Below are 21,880 nucleotides of genomic sequence, written 5' to 3' on the forward strand. Positions count from 1 at the left end.
CATACATGCCAACACATTTACTCCCTAATGACATTTGTAGTTAATAAAAAGATGAATTTAAGATGAACTCAGGAATATGCAACCACAGAACCAGAAGTAGAAATAATTTCCATCCACCAAGATAGCTGAGTGCATTAAAGCGCCTGCATCCAGGACACAGAGGGTGCACGGGACTTGTATTGAAACTGCCTTGGAGATTTACAATGGCAGCTGCTGTGCCAACCAGCCTGCATGTGTTTTTCAGGCAGTTTTCCACATCCACCTAGGTATCCCAGCTCAACTACACAATATGCAAACAATTTGGAAAATCATGTCATTGCAATAACAGCCCATATACAGGTCTGTGGCAGGTATGTCTATAACAGGTTGCCAGTGGACATCAAGCAGGAAACTGAAATTTACCAATCATTTATACATAAAGTAAAAGAATACCTCATTAGCCACTCCTGCTCCAACTTATATGAATACTTGGATGCAGGATCATGAATTCTACCTATCTGTCCATGATTTTGGCGTTGTAAATACCTCTTATTAACATTTATTACCATCATTTATTACCATCATTTACCTCATCAAATTTACAAGATTACTACATTACAATAAAAGCAATATATGAAATTATAACAAATTTAAACAAATTTAACATTCTAATGTAGAATACTTTTCAATAGCATGTATTTGATTAATAGATTTAATAATTCTGGAGGAAGTTCAGTAGATCTTTTCACTGTCATCAGAGTAAAAACAATTCCTGTGTTGAGAATACCATGCGTGGTTTTACGTCCTTTTATTGTCTCATTGTTTTCAGTGGTTTGGTTGTGTATCTCACACATCTTGGTAAATCTATATAGGTTCTCTTTGACATGGATGAGGCAAAAATAATACATACCTCCTGTAAACAGTCATTAGTTCCAATTTTATGAATAATTACCTGTTTATTAGTGTATCCTTGCAGCTTGATTAATGACCCCACAGTTGTAGTCCATAAGCAATATGGCTGTGGAATAGAGTGTGACATATAGTTACTAGATACTGACCTGTAATTACACTTCTGGGTATCTTAAAGAGGTATACTAAATATAAGAGTTTCTTACATACAGACTCAGTGCATCTGTACCAAGAAAGTTAGTGACTAATTAAAATACACAGCAATTTCAAAGTTTTCACATGGTCCAGGTATGTGTTTTAGCTGAGGCTGCTTATTATATGCTGAGTTTTTCTTCATTTATTTTCATTTTATTTGAGATGAACCACTTTTTGGCCTTCCCCAATAGCACACCTGATTTCAGGGCTGCTTGCATAGAATCATTTCCTTAGGCAATAAGAGTAATGTCATTGGCACATCATATTGTGGCCATTTTGGCTTAATCATTTACAAAAATATGAAGAAGGAGAGAGGCTATGACAGAATCTTGTGGCACACCATGTTCAGACTTGCACTCCTGAAACGTTGCTCCTTGAAGGTAAACAATCTGCCATCTGTTTTCTAAGGAGCACTGAATGGTAGCTACTACAGCACCACCCACACCACAGGTTTTTAACTTTCTGAGTGAGGTCTTGTGGGTGGTGCAGTCAAATTCTTTGCTAAGATCATACAGTGTGAGTGCCACAAACACTCTCTCTTCAAATGCTAGCTTTATTTTTGTTAATAAGTTCACTACAGCAGTAGTTGTGGACTTTCCCTTCCAAAAACTGTGTTCCGTCTCATGGAAGTGATTGTCTTTCTCAAAATGATTCAAAATCTGATTATTTGTTACAAAGTCCATTACTTTAACTAGGACTGTACGAAAAAATCCTCTGAATGATATAAACAATAATTTTATGGAACAGAAACAAATGTTTATGTTCTTATAAAATAATTGCATAATAATTAAACTGTAGGTAAATCGTTTATCTGGAATCCACCAAATTTCTTTCAAAATAATGGTTTTCTACATATCCACATACAGCCATTTCATAGATAAATGGAGCAAAGATGCATCCCTTGATATTCTTTATTCAAATTGCATCTTCTGCACTAGCTATTCCAACCCAAGGCATACTTTCTCTCTCTCTCTCTCTCTCTCTCTCTCTCTCTCTCTCTCTCTCTCTCTCTGCGTGTGTGTGTGTGTGTGTCTGTAGACTTTCATTTGAAACATATTTTGCAATTTAATATATGTATAATGCCATCATTCACCTGAAAGCAAAATCATTAAGCATTATTATATCAGAAAATAACAACTGCTTCTTAGGTATTCAGTACCGTAACTAGATAAAAGATGGTGGTGGAAGAAAGGAAAAGATTATCAGGTGAATAGTAGGCATCAGGTGCTCAAAATCTATGTTCAAACATAAATTTTCACTTGCTATAAAGGATTGCTTCAATGAATGGTAAAGAATGATAAAACTGGGCATCAAACATGCTAAAAAATAAATTTGGTATCTTTCACAAACATTGTTACATTATGGATGTAATCCTACTTTCTTTACATAGTTTAAACTATATTTCAATGCCATGTATTTTTTGTTTATATTGTTAATAACTTGGCTTGGGATTGGGAAACTGGGGCGATGCTACTCTACTGCCAATTCGAAACTTTCATTTCCCTTGCCTGATCTTTCCTATACTGCGATTTAAGACTGCTACGCAAGTGATACTTTTCTCATTTCTAAAAAGGAATGTTTATATTGCTTACAGCGTTTGTTTTAAACTTATCTTGATATCATGTAAGCATACGTTTAAATTCTTTTTTCCCGAAAATATTAATTTTGTATCTCAATTTACTTCCCCTCGAGTGCACTTATTGCCGTAAGTTCGTGTGCAAATAAGTACAAAGGCAAATTCGGCTACATGTCTGTGAGTTAATTACGTATTGTGTTCAGTTCGGACGTGTGTTAATTTTTCTTTTCACTTTTCTATAAAGATCACTTCTCTCCACCGCTTATAGTTGCTCTTAATTACTGTAATTTGGCATGATTTAATATTCGAGCAAAAGTATTTCAGATGTATCAATTAGCAAAAGAGACTTTTTTGTGTCATATTTCAGTTAGTTATACAACTCAATTTTCGCTATTTAGAAACGCAAAAGATATAGATTGATGCACAAGTTGCTATTCCTGCACAGGTGCGCCGCTCCTGGGTGTTTGCGGCATTCGAGGACAGCAATGGTTTCCTGCGCAGAAGGATGCGCAGTAAACAGTGCAGTGGAGGTTTCAGTCAGCGACATCTTGTGGTATAGTAGAATTTAGCTAGTGGAATCTGTGGCTATCACGAACATCCGATGTTTATTGTGTAGTATATCCAACAGATAACTGAAAATGTCGTCCAACAACCAGAAGTTATCCACTACAGAGCGAGTTATCAAAAGTAAGTATATAGTTTAACGAAAAGGCGCGTTTGTGCGATCTTAGTCGGTGGAATTGATTTTCTCTGTCGCCATTTATATCGATTGCGTGGTGAATTTTAGCGGAATTCTGCGTTGAAGTATGAGTTACTGAGCCCAAAAGTCATCAGGAAAAGCATAATTTACCTCTTAATTCATCTGCAACATGCATATGCTGTCGTTATGGGGCAGATCCTATGTTTTCAATGCGTTGCTGATGGGTCGTCTGCTTCTAGGTTGGGTTGTATCGGCTTGACATTTTGACAGAAGGATGTATTTGCGCTGACAGCCTAATTTTGGTGACATAAGGAAAAGGAATTTCAGAAACTAATGTTCATTTGATATACAGCACAGGTTTTATTTTTGTATTTGAAGGACAGTGCATAATGGTTTTGTGTGTTTACACACTGCTCGAGGTAAACACTGAAAGTAGCAGTGATTACAGCATTTTCTACTTGACTGTTAGAGCTTAAATATTTTACATGTGCGATATATGAATGTAAAATATGTGCGCTAGGCGGTAAAACACTAATAACGGACGCATCTTGTCTTTCTAATAGATTTTTCGTGACCTGTGTGTCAGCGCTTCCTTGTAGTGGAGACGATATTTTTAAGAATATTAGATTTTATGGGTCGTATTCGAGCAAGAGCTTCATTCTTCCGTTAATTTCGTACATGTATCTCCCTTTCTGTTAGACTTAAGGTACTAACCAACAAGAGCCCTATCGATGGCATTTCTAAATTACGCACGGACGCTTACGAAGTCACAGGAATTGTAGAACAGTAAATTTGAATAGAAAGGAAGATAGAAATTATGAAACACCAGTAGTTATGTTTAGATCTTTAAGTTTTCCGCATCCGCTATAGCTGCTAGTCGCGTATATCTGTAATTTAAATGTTTATGTCAGTATGTCATAAATGTTTTAGTGCGTAAAATTTTTCTGTGGAGAACTGCTGTGCTCATGCTCTATTTTAATATGTTGAACATGCAAAATTTACGTTCGATATTTCAGAGTCATAAGACTAAGATAAAGTTTATTTAATAATTATCACTTTCACGAGATGCCAGTATAAATATTACAGTTTGTTGCGTATTACCTGCCCTATTTCACCACATTTAGATAAAATTTCAGTTTTACACTTAACTGGGAAAATGTTGTTATAGTTGTAACTAAAATTTATCCGTTCAACATTATTAATACTGGACTGTATTGCACAGAAAAGCCGCTAATAATTCATGCTTTGATGAGACTTAAATTTGTAGTGGTTGTAGTATTTTTTACTTTTGAGTGTGTAAGATAGAGATTGTTAATGTTTATAGTGGGTTACTTCAGTGTGGTTTAAAATCGATCTTACCACGAAAGTGTGAAGTGGTTTTTTATTCATCTCTGAAGGTTCATGTATTAACTATCATTCAGTTGTATATTTTATCATGTAATGTTTATGGCGTGTACAGTTACCCCTCTGGGTTTATGTGAAGTCCAACCTTATTTCTTTTACTTCAGTTACTCCAATTTCATGGTAAAATTTTTCAAACTCACAGGCTTGTTACGTTTATTACCTGTTACTTCATTATTTGAGCCTTGTGACTAATTCTGGTATAATTATATGTTATTAAAGTAGTGTGGTTTAAAATCGATCTTACCACGAAAGTGTGAAGTGGTTTTTTATTCATCTCTGAAGGTTCATGTATTAACTATCATTCAGTTGTATATTTTATCATGTAATGTTTATGGCGTGTACAGTTACCCCTCTGGGTTTATGTGAAGTCCAACCTTATTTCTTTTACTTCAGTTACTCCAATTTCATGGTAAAATTTTTCAAACTCACAGGCTTGTTACGTTTATTACCTGTTACTTCATTATTTGAGCCTTGTGACTAATTCTGGTATAATTATATGTTATTAAAGTAGTTCCACATTTCTGAGGAATATCTGTTCCAGATATTCTCTGGGGTATGTCATTTGGGGATTGCAAATATTTCTGAATATCAAGGAACATTTCATTGAACAGGTTAGTTTCCTGGTGTAGTAGCATGTAGGTTTTTTTGTACGGGTGGTATCCAGTGTCAGTATGACCTTTGTAGTGTTTCGTGCAGCGGGGTTTATCATCTGACAAGATGCTGTCCTGATGATTGTTGAAAAAGTAACTGGGGAGAACATACAAATTACCACAGAATTAGGCCTACTAATTTGTAGTGGGAAATTTTGAGTGCTGGTATCCATCTGTTCAAATAATTTTTTTTTTTTTTTTTTTTCCTCCTTGTTTCGCTAGGACAGATACTATGTGTGAAATTAATGCATTTTGTTCTTAACAGTAATGATTTCCATTTAAATGATTATTTACTGTGTAGTAGTGCTTCATGACCCATGCCTCACACAAGAAATGCAAAATTTACTCTTAATTGTTTTGGTTTGTACTTCACTTATTTTCATTTGCATGATTGCTTTTGTATTAGTAAATACACATTATTGATGTCAGTTTTGTCCATGTACAAGTCAGCTGGTCAGCATCAGTACTTGTCAGAATAATCTGTATAAGTATTCTGCACATAGTAACTTAACAGTTTGTCAAGCAACATGGGTATTCTGCAAAATACTCTGAAACACTGAAGTTTACTAGAATTTTACAACTCTTTGCAAACATTCCTATTAATATTTTTGTTTTTCAGTGAAACTATAGATGGAACTAGGCCTATCAGGCATACTGAGTTAATGTCCTGACGTTCTCCTGGCAACAGTTTCTCATGTTGTAGTCATAACTTCTTTTTCTTGTTATGTTATAATTGAATAATAAAAATATATCAATGCAAAGTAGCTAAACTCTGCATTAAGAGTAACTTAACAACATGGTTGTTTGTTTGTGCCTGCCATTGTTTGTTCCATATTTGCACCCTACCATACACAGAAATTGTTAAAGATGTAACGTATAATAACGTATACGGTAATTTGAAGGGGTAGCATTACTTTCTATTTGCTGAACATGATGCCAGATCTCCCACATGTCATTGGCTCTCACAGCACACACCCTTTAACATTAATTCTCTGAACAGGGTGCTATATAAAGTAATACTATCCTTGCCCCATGGCAGTTAAAAGTTGTCAAAGGTGTTTCAAGTAACTAGTCTTGTTGCATGAGATTTTTATTTCCCTGTAACAACTGCTTTGAATTCAGTTGCACTTACACTGATTGATTGTGGAGGAGAGAATGGTCAGTGTTGTCTGCAGCCCACATTTTGGTTGTTTAGCAATCAGACTGAAAAGTTTTTGCTCATTGTTTGTGCCATCTCTGCTCACATTATTCTCAGACAAGGCACATTACATTAATGTACGTCATGGAATTTGGTACTGTATAAAAAAAAATTGATAAAGTTTGTTTGTGCAATATTGTGGTAAAAGTGCATTGTCAGCCATATAATTTTGTCACAAAATTTACCATGAAGCTTCTTTTGGAGTGATCACTGTTTACTGTTCTCAGAATTATTAATTACTGAAGATATCATTATTACTGCAAAAATCAACAAACCAAAGTGATGTGACACAGTAGGATAAATATGGGCCTGCATTTAAGAGAACCCAATTTATGGTTTCTTTTCTTTCCCTAGATAGCTTAAGGTAAATTCGGGGACTGTTCATTTGACAAAGATCAGTTTCCTTAGTCAATCCAAGTTTGAGCTCGTCGTTGAAGGACTGTTAAAACCCCAGTTGGTCAACAGATAGCATAGTTATATGAAACTAAAATATGAGTTGACATCACAGCTCAGTAGCTGGTGAAGCTACATGACAGTTAGTCTAGGATATTATTAGTGATGAGATTATGTTTTGTGCACTTGTATTACAAATAGCAAAATAACAACTTGAAAAGTTACAGGAGATTTTTTGTTACCTGTACAGCAATGGAAGTTGGAGAAAATTAATAAGAGTGGAATATTTGTGTAATTCGTTTCACAGCACACCAGTGACTGGCTTAACTTGATTAAATCTACAGGTAGTCATAAGTTTCCATAGTAGACATATCTAACAAACAGATATTGCAAAAAAATTGTTTCTACATCATTTTGGTATGTTGAATACACACAGTGAGTCGAAACCGTATTGTAACAAAATAGTACCTGGTTTTCTGAGGCACCAGTTAATAGATTAGTTCCAACTGACAAAGGAAATGCATCATGGGAGAGCACAAGCCCAGTGCGATCATTTTCATATAGATTTACTGTTGTTTGCATTGACACTCTTGGTCTGTGGTGGAACAGTACCACCACAAAGACCAAGTATGGATCTGTTGATAAGATGTGATGATATGCTTCTATACTTGTGCAGAGTATATGCTGCAGTAAACGTTTGTGAAAAATTAAAACTGTGTTTACCTTGGGTGGAAAGTGTTGAGAGGCAACTAGTGGCAACTCGAATTTTGTGATGATTTGTGTGGGTGTACTCGGACAGTGTAATTTGTAGTTCACTGTTCACAAAACCGAGTGGCTTGTTAGTCCCAGTTTGTTGTACAAAGTAGTATTGTCATTAATATTGTCCCTGACACTTCTGGCGTATGGTACGTCTCAAGACATTTTAGTGATTTAGGTACGATCATTTTTATCACATACTTTAAAGTGGGCGACTGTTGGATTAGTTCTTGTGGACATTGTTTCTATTCCTTGAATTATGGAGCTATGATTCTGTCCCAGATAATACTGCTCAAATCAACAAATAGCAGTTTTCCTATTCTGTCCCTCTCTGTGAATACTGCTGTGCAAGTGTGGCTAAGTGCAGAACACAGGGGCAATATTTTGGCTATGTGGCAGTAACTATTGGTTTCAGAATGAAGATAAATGTTTGTCTGTGATTCTAATGTAGTTCCTAGTCCACATTCGTTAAAGTTTTCTGCATGAAATGCCAAAAATATTTGTTTTGCTCTTCTGATTACCGGCCGCTACTATTGAGGCACTTCGTGATGTGGCAGTAGTATTTTCTTCATCTCTTTGAGCTTTCTGGAATGGGGTGATATATCCGTAGACAGTTAAGAGACAAAATTTATGTTTTCATGGGGTTGCTATTTATAGAATATATCAGTTATTCCCAATTGCATAAAGTTGCCTATCTTTATTACAACCAATGTTTCTTTCAGCTTGATATTAACGTCGAAATATATGTATCGTAAGTAGTCTTCCATTTGTTTAAAATTTTCCCATACTCCGCTCCCCGTCTGTTGACCCCTTCCTCCTCTTTGTGGTTCAAATTTTAGTACTTCGTCAAGGTATGTCGATAATTCTGACACTGATAATGTGCCATATTTTCATTTTAAAAGAATTTAACTCGTTATTTATTCTACCTTTCTGTTGTCAACCCGTTTCCGTCGCGCCATCCTTTTCCCAGGACTGCTTGTCTATCGAAAGCAGTTGTATTGACAGTAGGCTAAAGGACCTGTCATTGGGCAGAATCACGACGCGATCGAAAAGAATGTCCAAGTACGGTTGGGGAGGTGCGGCAGTATTATGCTTGGTTACTACGACCCGTTTAGTAGTATTAGACGGTACCAAGGCAGCTGTGGGCTGCGTGAACACTGGAGGACCACATGCATCCCTTCATACTCGATGTCTTACCCGGCTGCTATGTCATCTTCCAGCCAGATAACTCTCCGTCTCACAAGCCACAGTCATGCAGTAGTGGTTTTAGGAGCATGGCTATGAACTCAGGTTGATGTCTTGTCCACCAATTCGCCTGATTTGAACCCGATGGCGGACATCTGGGACGCTACTGGGCTGCAGCTTCGCGCCCGCAAACCACGGCCCGTAATTTACGGGAATTGGGTGACTTGGTGTAGACACCTGGTGCTCCTGAAACTTACCAATGGCTTGTCGGATCCTCGTCACACCGAGTGGCTGCTCTATCGCGCTCCAAAGATGGACAAACAACGATGTATGAGGTATATTCAAAAAATTCCGGAACATTCTTAATTTCCGCGATTGGTGTGTTGGAGCGAAATGCGGGTGGCATCCCCGCACAGGCCTATGTTTAATGTGTAACTGCCGGAAGTTTTATGTCATATGTCTGTTACTTATCGTTCAGTGCTGTATTGAGTAGAACGTTCTGTCGCACAGTTTGCGAATTCCGAAATGGCGGACTTAGAGGAGTAACGCGTCTGGATTAAGTTTTGCTTGAGACTCAAGAAACCATTTACAGAGACACACCAAATGATGCAGGATACCTACTGTGTTGATTAAGCCGTTACGAATGGTTCACACGGTTTAGAAATGGCCAGGCGGAACTAAAAAGATGACCCTCGTTCAGGACGCCCTTAAACGCTCATGTCAGGAACGTCAACGGAATTGTACGTGCCAATCGAAGACTGACTGTACGAGAGATTGCAGAAGAATGTAACATTTCAGTTGGATCATGTCATGAAACCCTGACACAGCATCTTGGAATGCATCTTGTTGCTGCCAACATTGTCCCACGGCTCGTGAGTCAAGACCAGAAAGATCTTTGCCCCGCAATCTGCGAAGAGTTTATGGATCGCACATATGGTCCCCGCGGACTGATTTTTATTTTCAAAGTTGAAAATCCCGTGAAAGGACGAAGATTTGCAACGACAAACGAGATAAGATTTGCAGAAGGCACTTCCAGCAAGGGGCGTACCTGACTGCTTCCGGAAGTGGAGACGGCGCTGGGAACTGGTGTATCAATTGTGGAGGAGAGTACTTCGAAGGAGACCATACGAGAAATTAAGTTAACCGCAGAAAACTTTTGTGGACGAAGTTCCGTAATTTTTTGACAGACTGCCTATACTGTTCTGTCGGTGATGTAGACCAATGCTTTCTTTGAGTTATGTGACCCTAGTCCACCAGTCTCTCCGGATAAAACATTTGTTGATTCTAAGAAGAAACCATTTTTCATTTTCACTATACCGTACTTCTAAATTCACGCGTTATAATTAGAAACTAGATTAGAATGTTTTGTATTTCCAAAGGAACTTTAATAATAATGCTTAAGGGAGCCTGATTTCTATCCAGTGGTCACTACTAATAAGCATGCCTATTTTCTATATGCTCAGTGACACATTCAGCATCTTGCTATATCTCACCTAATATCGTTTTCTCTGTTTCGGTCATATTAGTATTACAAAGCCTCGTTGTCTTGTTAATTTAATTCTTAACTGCATGAAACAGAAATCCTTTTAGACATGGAATAATTTTCTCAGTATGTAGATAAAATTGTTGAGCCCAAGTATATGCTTTGCAGTTGCATCACTGCGTCTGGTAAGAACCAGAGGAACCTCTTTGAGTCTGCAAGTACATTCACTGAAGTTAACTGACTAAAAAGATGTTCGTACGTTTCCCAGAAGAATGCATATGATACACAAGCAGCTATTAACAACACAGCGAAACAGTAACTAGCAACAGCGAACGGCCTTACATAGACATTCTGACCGCCGCAAAACATTTAGTAACGCGTTACAAACCAGAGTTAATGGTGTCAAACACGATAGAAAATCACACACATGTATTCATTCTTGTATTCTCAAGCTATATGTCGCTATTAATAGATACATGTCGCTGAAAACAGCTCGTGTGTTTCATTGACTCGAGTAATAAAATTCCTTTGCTATCACAGAAGACCAGAATTAGAAAAAAAACAGTGAACCAAGGGCTGTTATCAGACTGTTGTGCTTATCAAGAATACATAGTTTGTACATACGTGTCAGGGAGAGATGCATTCTTAAGATAGTGCAGGTTGTTTTCAAATAAATGTTGCGTCAAACCAGAAATTCTCGCGTAGGTACTCCGACGTCCAAACTGATGTCATGATACTTGTTTTGTGCCAGTCTAATTACAGAGCAAATGTTGGGGAAAAAAAGCAGAACAAAACAAATTTGCGAGAGAAAGAGGGGGGCCGAGGTAGCACTGTAGCAAAAGAGGTAAACAAGCATAGTATACAAGTATAAAGTAATGGAAGGAAATTTTTATATTGAATTCTTTGACGTAGGGAAACAACGTTACGATTAGACCCTAATTTGCTTAGATAACGACTGTCATGTTCTTTGCGTGCCATGGCTCGAAGCTTGGAAACAACTTACATCATTGGTTATGAGTTACCTTTGACCTATTGAGGAACGGGCAGACTCGTACGTGGGGAGGGGGAGGATGAAAATTATTCGGAAACCAGAGCTGTGGTATGCACCACAGGGAATTTGGTTACATGTAACCACATGTGAAATTGCATTAATGACAATGACTAACGATATGCGGTCGAGTGGCTGTAGGTTAGTTTCAGGTAATAGCACCGAGAAAGCGTGCTTAGACTTGGCTTGTTTTCTTTGCTGAACAAAATCTCATTAAAATAGTTCATGGAATGCGTAAACGCTGTTCGTTAACTATAGAGTGAGCCAACAAAATTGAATTAGTATTTGAATATTTCACAAAATATTTGCATTAGAAGTTGGGTGTAGGTGAGAGGGAGACTGATACGTCGGCCGGAGGTAACCAGCATGCTGTGATTTTATGGTGCCTGTCAAATCACTGTTTGCCTCACTGTAACGCCACTTAGATAGTGATTAATTTCTTTTCTTCTGTAGACGAAGGTACGCATTCAATGTTTCACCAAAAAAACCTTTCGTAGCTGTGAGAGTTCATTGGGAAGAATTTCAACTTCCATTTTACTCAGTCATTTAAAAGAACACATCTCTGAACACTTGCAAAGGAGACGCCAATTAGGCGTCCAGTTGAGGCACATAAATTTGTTTAACCCTATTTCTTGCGATAGCAGAGTAGTTAAGATTCTCCTGACTGCAGGTTTTATTTATTTATCTATTTATTTTTATCTTCTGGTAGGATGTATATGTTCTTGTTTAAATAAAATCATATCCTTGTGCAGCGATTCAATCGCCGTATGATTCATTATGCTGTACGATGCCATAATGCAACTAACTATAGGGTAGTAGGTACTTCAGGGCCGATGACTGGATGTAATAGTGGTACAGGGGTGGTCAAAAATATGGAAACACAAGAAACACAAAACTTTACCATGCCTAAAACGGTGTAAGACACCCTTTGGCGTTCAGAACACATTCCAGTCGTCTCGTAATTGATAAACACAAGTCCTGTATGGTTTTCAAGAAAATCATATATCATTCTTCCTGCAAAATAGTGGCAAGTTCAAACGACGATGGAGCTAGATAGCAATTATGCCTCCATCTCTCCAGAGTAGACGACAAAAGCTTAATAATGTTAAGATCTGGTGACTGGAGGCCAGGGAACAGGAGAAAATCTTCGTGCTCACAAAACCAGTCTATGCGAGCTGTGTGAGCAGGGCCCAGCATCGCCATTGTGGAACAAAGTTCTATCCTGGGAAGGATATTCTCAGCCAAAATGGTCACATAATCCTTCGCAATAATGAGACCTTGCAATGAAACCATGGGCCCCATGAAATAACAAAACATGGGCGCCCAAATCGTCACAGAACCCCTGCCAAGTTTCATTCTTAGGATGTAAATTCGGCCAGTGGAAACAGTGCAAAGTAAAATTTATCCGACCAAACTAACATTCTTCCGTTGCTCCATAGTCGAGGCTTTAAGGTTTAGCCACAACGTTTTCCTGTTACAAGCATTTGCAAAACTGATGGTTTTGGAATTCCAGCCCGCCGTGCAGTTCGCTAGCTCCCTTTGTGTTCCGGTGCTGACAGGGTTCGCGAGTGCGACATTCAGTTTTGCAGTGACTTCTGCAGCTGTCATCTTATTTTCCCTCACAGTCCTCTTCAGTGACCTTCCGCACAGTCACTCAACACACACTTTCGTGTGCGTTATCACTTATTGGATGATACTTTCCCGCTTTCCCTTTACGCGGTATTAATCTTCGATATGGTACCTCTTGAAACATCAGTCACCCAAGTTCGAATGCGCTGAGCTCCAACATAATGCACTGCTAAAGACTACTGTTCTGACCGCGACTGGCACTTGCAACGTGTTGAGGACATACCACAGGTGCCGTTCGTGATTAGATGCATCAATGCAACCAGCAGGATTAGCTGGCATCTGCATTTATGCGCAAGTATGTATTTCTCGTGGTGTTACCATAATTTTGCCCACCTCCTCTATATCCTAGATCAGTGGTTCAAATGGCTCTGAGCACTATGGGACTTAACATCTGAGGTCATCAGTCCCCTAGAACTTACAACTACTTAAACCTAACTAACCTAAGGATGTCACACACATCCATGTCCGAGGGAGGATTCGAACCTGCTACCGTAGCGGTCACGCGGTTTCAGATTGTAGCGCCTAGAAGCGCACGGCCACACAGGCCGGCACCAATCGCTCTTACCCCTGAGTATAATCTAGTACGCACGTCACCATACCCCACAATCACCGAGGTCAGCGCTGAAACTGTTCTTTAGAATGCAAAAAAATTCCTTCGAACATTTTTATTTTTAAAATGACGAAAGGTAAATGATATTGGGTTGTGTAGTTGTTTTATTAAACTATCAACTGGTAAGTTAGACAACAACCTTTTTTTATAGTATAATCAAGTAATTCACAGTACATTCCTAATGCTACCTACAACTCCTACTCTGTAAAAAAAAGCAAACTATCCACATTGTTACAAAACGTGGTTCCCTCCCTTGATTGCTTGACTTCTTACCTCTGAACTGGCAGAAAGTAGAAGACTTCATGCTGCCAGTGCTTTGTGCCTAACCGGTGCGTGCTGTCAGTTCATTTACGTATTGCGAACTGAATGATGGTAGTAATTTGTGATCCATTGCGAGAACTACCTAAAAGTTGAAGACTTTCCATAAAATATTTAAGCATAGATGCAGGGTACAAAGTACTAAAGATGTGTGCTGTGAGAGGAATATGTGAGGAAGATGTTGCTGATACATTCATTTCAGAAGCTGTAACCTCCGCCATATTATGCCACATTTCAATGCTAGTATTTGAAAAAAAAAAAGTAATTGTAACTTACGTAATCAGCATTACTGTTCTACGAATAAGGATAATAATAATGTTCTTTTTTTTAAAAAAATATGTAGTCTCGTAATCAAAACATAATTAACCTCATTTGTTTTTATCCCTCAGAATATTTCATTTTATCCCTTAGGGGTAATTGCTCCCATATTGGGGACCACTGTCGTAGAAGTTTCGCCGGTTTGGCAGAACTTTACCTATTAAGCGCGGACTTTAGGTTCCTCGTAGTTGTGCCATTTCATTGTAAGCTAAAAGATCGCGCAAAATAGTTAGAGAAAAGATTCGGTTGCCAATGGTACTTTCAACTGTCAGGGATGGGAATTGGATGACGGGGTCATGGCAAGAAACTGCCGAGGTCTTCCTCCGGTCCCTGCTTCCGGACGACAAGGAAGACACCGAAGAACAAGGTCTAATTAGGCGGACTCTTTGAGAAGAATATCAAAATAACAATGCAGTGTACCCATTCTCAGAGAACGAGGTGACGACTCACATTAAATCATGTAAGAAGTAAAGCCCCAGGACCAGACGGCATCATAGCGGAGGTGGTGCAGTACCTCGCTCCTCAACTAGTAACACCTCTAGCAAGAATTTACAACGAGGCCCTGAGCCTCAGAACGTTTCCCATCATCTGGAAACAGGCCAACATAGTAATTATCAAAAAAAGGACAGGATAAAGATCCTAAAGAAGTCAAGTCCTACAGACCGATACGTGTGTTGGATCTGCTTAGGAAATTGCTGGAGCAGTTGCTAGCTGACAGGCTGATGGCACACCGGGTGCTCTGTGGGATGAGCAGTAGGCAATTCGTCTTCCGGCCAGGGCGTTCTGCGTCTGACGCAATCGCCATGGCGGCTGAGGTCTGCGGGACGTCCACACAAAAGTACGTAGTTGGCATCATGGTAGACATCAGTGGCGCCTTCGACAACCTGTGGTGGCCTTCGCTCTTCTCCCGCTTGCGGGAGAAAGTGTGTCCAGGACCGCTATATGGATGTCTTAGGAGCTATTGTATGGATGGGGAGGTCTGGCTATCATCCCCTATCGAGAGATTGGGCAAGAAGATAACGAAGGGGTGTCCACAGGGCTCTGTCCTGGGGCCACTCTTTTGGGGCATTAATATGGAGCCTCTCCTTGACACCTTGGAGAACAGTGCAGATGTGCTAGAAGTGATAGCCTAGGCTGACGACCTCCTCCTTTTGGTTGGCGGCCGTAGCCGAGAGGAACTTGAATCATGACCATATTGTCGCATTGGTGCCACAGGACCAAACTTAAAGTTGCACCAAATAAGTCAACCTATTTGCTCTTAAAAGGCCAACTGGCCAGAAACCCAACCGTTAGGACTGAGGGCACACCAGTAATACGCCGTCGAGAGGCACGATACGTGGGAGTTATACTAGATGAGAAACGGAGCTTCGCCCGGCACATTGAAGTAACAATACACAGGTCGTTAGAGGTCCTAAATAATCTCATCATGATTGGGCATAGGCGATTCCATCTTCCCCCACACCTCATCAAATTGTATCATAACACAACCCTCGCCTCCATCGTGGGCTACTAATCCAGAGTCAGGGCTCACAGGCTCACGAGGGTCGTTCCTGCTATTTCCGTGAGGAGAGTGCTGCGCAACATGCTGTTGCGTACGATCGGAGCCTACCGTACATCCCCAGGGGGAGCACTGCCGATTCTCATGGGGCCGTGCCCCCTACATATAAAATCAGGGAGCAGGCTGCATGGTATCGGGCAAAATGGGGACAGATTGAAAAAAACTGAGGACATCATGGAGGTTCGAGTAGGGGATAAACCATCAATTAGAAGAAGGGGAGAGGAATTATGGCAAGAGCCCTGGGATAGGGATGAGACAGGCAGAACAACATACCAGTTACTAACAAACATCCAGGAACGTGTACGAATGAAACGCTTTCAACCTAGTAAGGGACTGCTGCACTTTCTCACAGGGCATGGTCCGTATCCGACATATCTTTGCCGTTTCGGGAAAAGGACGACTCCCTCGTGTGACTGTGGTGCCGGTAAAGGTACACCGGACCACGTGGTCTACGAGTGCCCCATTTTTGCTGATGTTGCCACGGATTTAAGGAACCTGCCGCCAAACAGAGACACCTTTCATCTGATCAGGCATCCAGTTACCTTTAATATCATCGACAGGCTTGCCAGCGAGGTATACGCCAAAGTCCTGCGAGAATACCGTAGGGAGATAGAATGATTGATGAGCAATAAAATGACATCACACACCTATCCCATTCCGCCGGGGCCCGTATTGGCCGACCGCCGTGACGATCGGGATCCGTCGCGTCCAGGATTAGGGGGAGGGTGTGAAGTTACTGATCATAGACACCGCACACTAATTATGACCCAGTAGTTAGAATTTATTAGTAGAAAATAGCTTTTAGGATACTCTTGAAAGACCTGCAGCGATTTTCAATTAAGGCCAGCCCGGTGCCAGGGGCACGCCCACTGGGATTAGCTCGGTAGGCGCGGCCAAGAGACAGTAGTTTTGTATTCTACTGTCACACTTGTAACGCTGCAGGATGTGCTTAGTAGAGTAGAGTAGATAGTGTAGTAGGTCAAATAGTAGGCATGCCCATAGAGTAGCTAACCTTCCATCCTGTAGTCAATACTAACTACATAAAGATATGGTAAATTCTGCTTGGTAATTAATACTTTTGTATGTTACTTCGACCCACTAATGCTTTAGGTGGTGGGTTAGTGTGTATAATATTGGTTTTGATGAATAAAGATTTTTAAAAAAATCAATATAATTTTTCTTTAAAAAAAAAAAAAGCGCGCGGAACTGACCTAGCCATGTACACTAACAGAAATATGGCCATGTACACTAACAGAAATAGTGCGATTGATAGCGTGATCAAATAAAATTATTGGATGTAAGCAGTCGCTATGGCTTTGTCATTGGGGCGATTCTGAATTTGGCTCTTAAAAGTTCTCGGATATATATTCGATTTCGGGTGATTATCGACTGCTTGAAATTATTCATTCTGCCCGTCGCTACATTCGAATATTGGGTGCTCCAAAACTCAGCAAAATCACGGCGTTCCTCCTCTTGGGCAGGCCTCAATTTAAACCACGAGAACACATCATAACACGCTGCCAGCACCCTATCCGTTACTGGATGTCACGTACATGGTTTTTATGGCATATGGGCTAGCACCGTACTGGCACATGGCATATGGACTAGCACCGTACTGGCGCATGTTGCGTTGGAAGCTAAACATCGCACAACTCCTTTTCCTGAGGATATATGCTGGTATGAGATGAAATTACAAGGTTTGATTATTAATTTTTGAGGTTCGTTTTCAAATCAGAAATTCAAATAACTGTATTGTGAATCCTGCGTATCGGAAAGTTTCCAGCGTCTCACCTTTAAGAAAGTAATTTGTTTTTTTTTACCGCAGTTGAAATATGCAATAGAAAATCAATGTACCTACTCTAAACTAACAACTGGGGAATGCTTATGTAATGGATTTATTAAAGAACAATACCTTAAGAAATCATATAGAAAGGTCGATGTACGGTATAAGGTTTCTAGTTCATTCTTTAGATCTTAGCATGTTCAGTGTATTTTACGTGGAATGTTTATTATTTCAGAAGCGTTTGGTACGGACAGTTCTGAGCTAAACACTTCATGTAAACATGTCTACTTTTTACTTGGTGTAGCATACAGCTGTTTAAATCTTATGTATAACGGGTATTGAACAAATGCGGTGGCTAAGGGAAGTAAATTATTATTTTTCAACAGTCTCCAGGCATGGTTACACATTGCTTCTACAGATTGCCTCTTTTCTCATTCGTCCGAAAAATTTAGGTCATTTTGACACTGAATAACACTCATTACGATGTGTTTCAAAGCATTTTTTTCCAGCCAACTATAATCTGGACAAGGGGTGGAATAAAGAATTAATACGAAGCCCGATTTATAGTTTTTGTCATTAGGACTCCTGTCGTATATGACGATACCGTGTCCTGTAGAAATACCGCCTTCTTGAAAAACAATCGTTGCTGATTTTCGTTTGACTCATGTTTAAAATGATTCATCAGTGACACATTATAGAGCACAGCTACAGTTCTCAGTCTGCCAAGTAATCAGTGAGAGCTATACCCTGAGAAGCCCCAAGATCGGTGGCAACGATTGTACCCGGTAAAGCTGTCTTGATTTTCTGAGGCACTCTCACCTGCCTTTTGCCATTTTTTAATTCTTTTAACTCTGGTGTGCAATCCTTCCTCCGGATTGCGATTAAACATTACCAGACTCTGCGTTGAAACATCTTGTAGTTGCATTTTTGGTCGACAGTATTCGCGATACTGTTCGAAGGTGTACATTTTCAGGTTAATTTTTTTAAGTATGACTTTTTGTACTCCATAAGTTGAAATGCTTACAATCTCAGCTATATTGCGCATTTTCAATTAGTAATATGTAGTGAAATTATCCTTACTCCTCAGTAAACTCCATTTTGGTGATCTTACGTGACCGGCAGGAGCGTTTTTCGTCGTCTTTGCTTACTTAATCGTGTGTAAACTCGTTGATGCAACAGTAATTGGGTTTCAGTGCTGCCGAAATCCCCCACTCGGTTTCGACATGCTCAGTAGTCCAAGTCTGCTGCTTCTGCAATTACCGCTCATCATGGTTCTCCAGAAACGACTGCTGGTACATGTTCTTTGAACCTAAGTTTACCAACTCTGCAAGACTTAGCAAACTAATCTTGCAATGATAATTTGTTGAACTGTAAGTGGAAGTTTCAAAATGTTCATTACCAATTGTAATATACTCTATTGATCAGAAGTAGCTGGCCACTCCTGTGTAATGAGGAATCGACCTAGATGTTACGAGTGGCGAATAAGCATAACAGCAGAACGGGTTGGTCATGACAGCGTTGTGACTTCGAACGTGGGCAAGTCGCCGGATGTCTCCTGACAAGGGAACCTCCCCATCGCACCCCCCTCAGATTTAGTTATAATTCGGCACAGTGGATAGGCCTTGGAAAACTGAACACAGATCAATCGAGAAAACAGGAAGAAGTTGTAACTATGAAAAAATAAGCAAAATATACTAACTGAGTAGTCCATGGGCAACATATGAAACATCAAGGATGATACGAGCACAGGCGCGGTGTGGTCCCGTGGTTAGCGTGAACAGCTGCGGAGCGAGAGGTCCTTGGTTCAAGTCTTCCCTCGACTGTAAATTTTACTTTCTTTACTTTCGCAAAGTTATGATCTGTCCGTTCGTTCATTGACATCTCTGTTCTCTGTAATAAGTTTAGTGTCTGTGTTTTGCGACCGCACCGCAAAACCGTGCGATTAGTAGACGAAAGGACGTGCCTCTCCAATGGGAACCGAAAACATTTGATCGCAAGGTCATAGGTCAACCGATTCCTCCACAGGAAAACACGTCTGATGTATTCTACACGACACTGGTGACAGCGTGTGCGTCACATGACAGGAATATGTTGTCGACCCACCTAACTTGCACAGTTGGTGAATGGGTAAAAAGATTCTTCTACCTTGCCCGATTTAGGTTTTCTTGTGGATGTGATAATCACTTCCAAAAAATTGATGAAAACATAAGAGTGTGTCATATAAACTTCAAAAAATGAATGCAACAGTTTCACAGTCGCACAGTTTTCTCTGTGCTCTGTCAAAACATATGTTTTTAAGGTTTTCAAATTTTTCCGTGTGTAGACCGTCAAATCCTGCGTATGTACAAGCAAATCTGAACATGTCCTGGAATTTTGGAGAGCGAAGTTGATTATGTGTGAGTGCCTGAACTCTGATAATTGTCTGAAAATAAAAAATTTTCATCCGAGGGAAGACTTGAACCAAGGACCTCTCGTTCCGCAGCTGCTGACGCTAACCACGGGACCACGGCGCTCTTGTGCTCACATAGTCCTTGATGTTGCCTATGTTTCCTATGGACTGCTTAGTTTGTATATTTTGCTTATTTTTTCATAGTTCCACATAATTTCTTCCTGTTTCCTCGATTGATCTGGGTTCAGTTTTTCAAGGCCTATCGACTGTGCCAACTTATAACTGAATCTGAGGGGGGTGCGATGGGGAGGTTCCCTTGTGAGTAACAAATTTATCAGGGGCATATCGACCCTACCAAAGTTGCCCAAGTCGACTGTTGATGTGATTGTGGAGTGGATACGCGAAGGAACAACCACAGTTAGACAAAAGACCAGGCAGGGCTTGTGTACCGACGGTCAGGGCCCTCTTAGGCATTGCGGAGGGTGGTTATAAAAAATCGCATGAAATCAGCGGTGGGAATCGCTCGTGATTTCCGAAGTGCTACCATCAGTCCAGCTAGATCAGTGAAGATGCGTAGGTAAGTAAAATAATGCGGTATAATGGTGAAGCAGCTCATCATTAGCCATACATTTCACCAGTCAGTGCAAAGCGACGCTTGAGGTAGCACAAACAGCGATGCCACTGGACAGTGGATGACTGTAAATGAGGGATTTGGAGTGGTAAAATCACGCGCTATCCTGTGGAAATCCGATGGAAAGATTTAGATTTGGCGAATGCCAGGAGAGCATTGCCTGCCATCATGTTTAGTGCCAACAGTGAAGTGCGAAAGAGGTGGTGTTATGGTATTGTGAGTGATTTTGTTGGTTAGTGTATGGTCCCCTTATTGAGTCAAGGAAACAGCTAAATACGGAAGGATATGAGCGCGTTTTACAGCGTTGTGTGCCGTTTACAGTAGAGGATCAGTCAGGTGAAGATAATTCTGTCAGCATGAAGCCTAGTTTACGCGACGACATTGCGTGGAATGAGCTGCACGCTAGTGGTTTCATATGTGACTGTAGACACGGCGACACCAGTATACACTTCAGTTTCGTCGTTTTGTGGGTTCCTGAGTCGTGTCTGAAATGGAAGTTTTGGCAGCTGCACGTCGCACTAGTTGTGATGGAGTTAAAGCTTGTTGCGTGGAATCGCTGCTTAAGAAAAAAATAAGAAACGTGTATCGTTTCTTGACTCGGTGAAGAAAAGACGTCAGCTCTGTTGTTCAGCATCACTGCTGAAATAACTTATAACGGAATACCCGAGAAGCTCTTTTAATTATCTTAGAATGTCACCTGAACTGTTCATGTTAGTTCTAAATAGAGTTAATTATGCAATAAGGAATAAAGGTACTGTAATCCACGAAGTACTGTCGTCAGAACTGAAATTACACATCATATTGCGTGCATTACAATCGACAACACTCGGCATGCTATAAAATACGGTTTTAGTTGATGATGACGCTATTTCATTAACACCAATAATTATTAACATTAGCAACAATAATTATTCGAAGCAGGCCGCTTTAAGAAGATAGATTTGTACAATGGCAATATTTCAAAATTCTAACATGTGTGAATGGAGAGCACTGCAGCGACGTTTTAAATAGATGAATATTGAATAAAGAATGCAGCTTCTTGAATTTGTATAGCCTTCCCTCCTGTCAACAATATTTCTTAACAAAGAGCTGTCCAACTCAAACGATGGGATTTTAGTCTTGTAGACGAGAGCATTGCAACAGCTAGAATTACATTTGCTTGTATTTT

At 40.0% G+C, this 21,880-nt stretch overlaps 1 protein-coding gene across 1 annotated transcript in view; it reads left to right on the forward strand.

The window, feature by feature from the left end:
* Nucleotides 1–3,158: 3,158 nt before the first annotated feature.
* The window catches only part of LOC124776710 (serine/threonine-protein phosphatase 2B catalytic subunit 2-like), a gene marked incomplete in the record, with an annotated part of 781,818 nt that continues 763,096 nt past the window's right edge, over nucleotides 3,159–21,880 (forward strand). The window contains 1 exon segment of the mRNA XM_047251823.1: nucleotides 3,159–3,346. Within this exon segment, the coding sequence (XP_047107779.1) occupies nucleotides 3,298–3,346 (49 nt within the window).

Source organism: Schistocerca piceifrons, chromosome 2 (assembly GCF_021461385.2).
Source record: "Schistocerca piceifrons isolate TAMUIC-IGC-003096 chromosome 2, iqSchPice1.1, whole genome shotgun sequence".
Taxonomy (NCBI): domain Eukaryota; kingdom Metazoa; phylum Arthropoda; class Insecta; order Orthoptera; family Acrididae; genus Schistocerca; species Schistocerca piceifrons.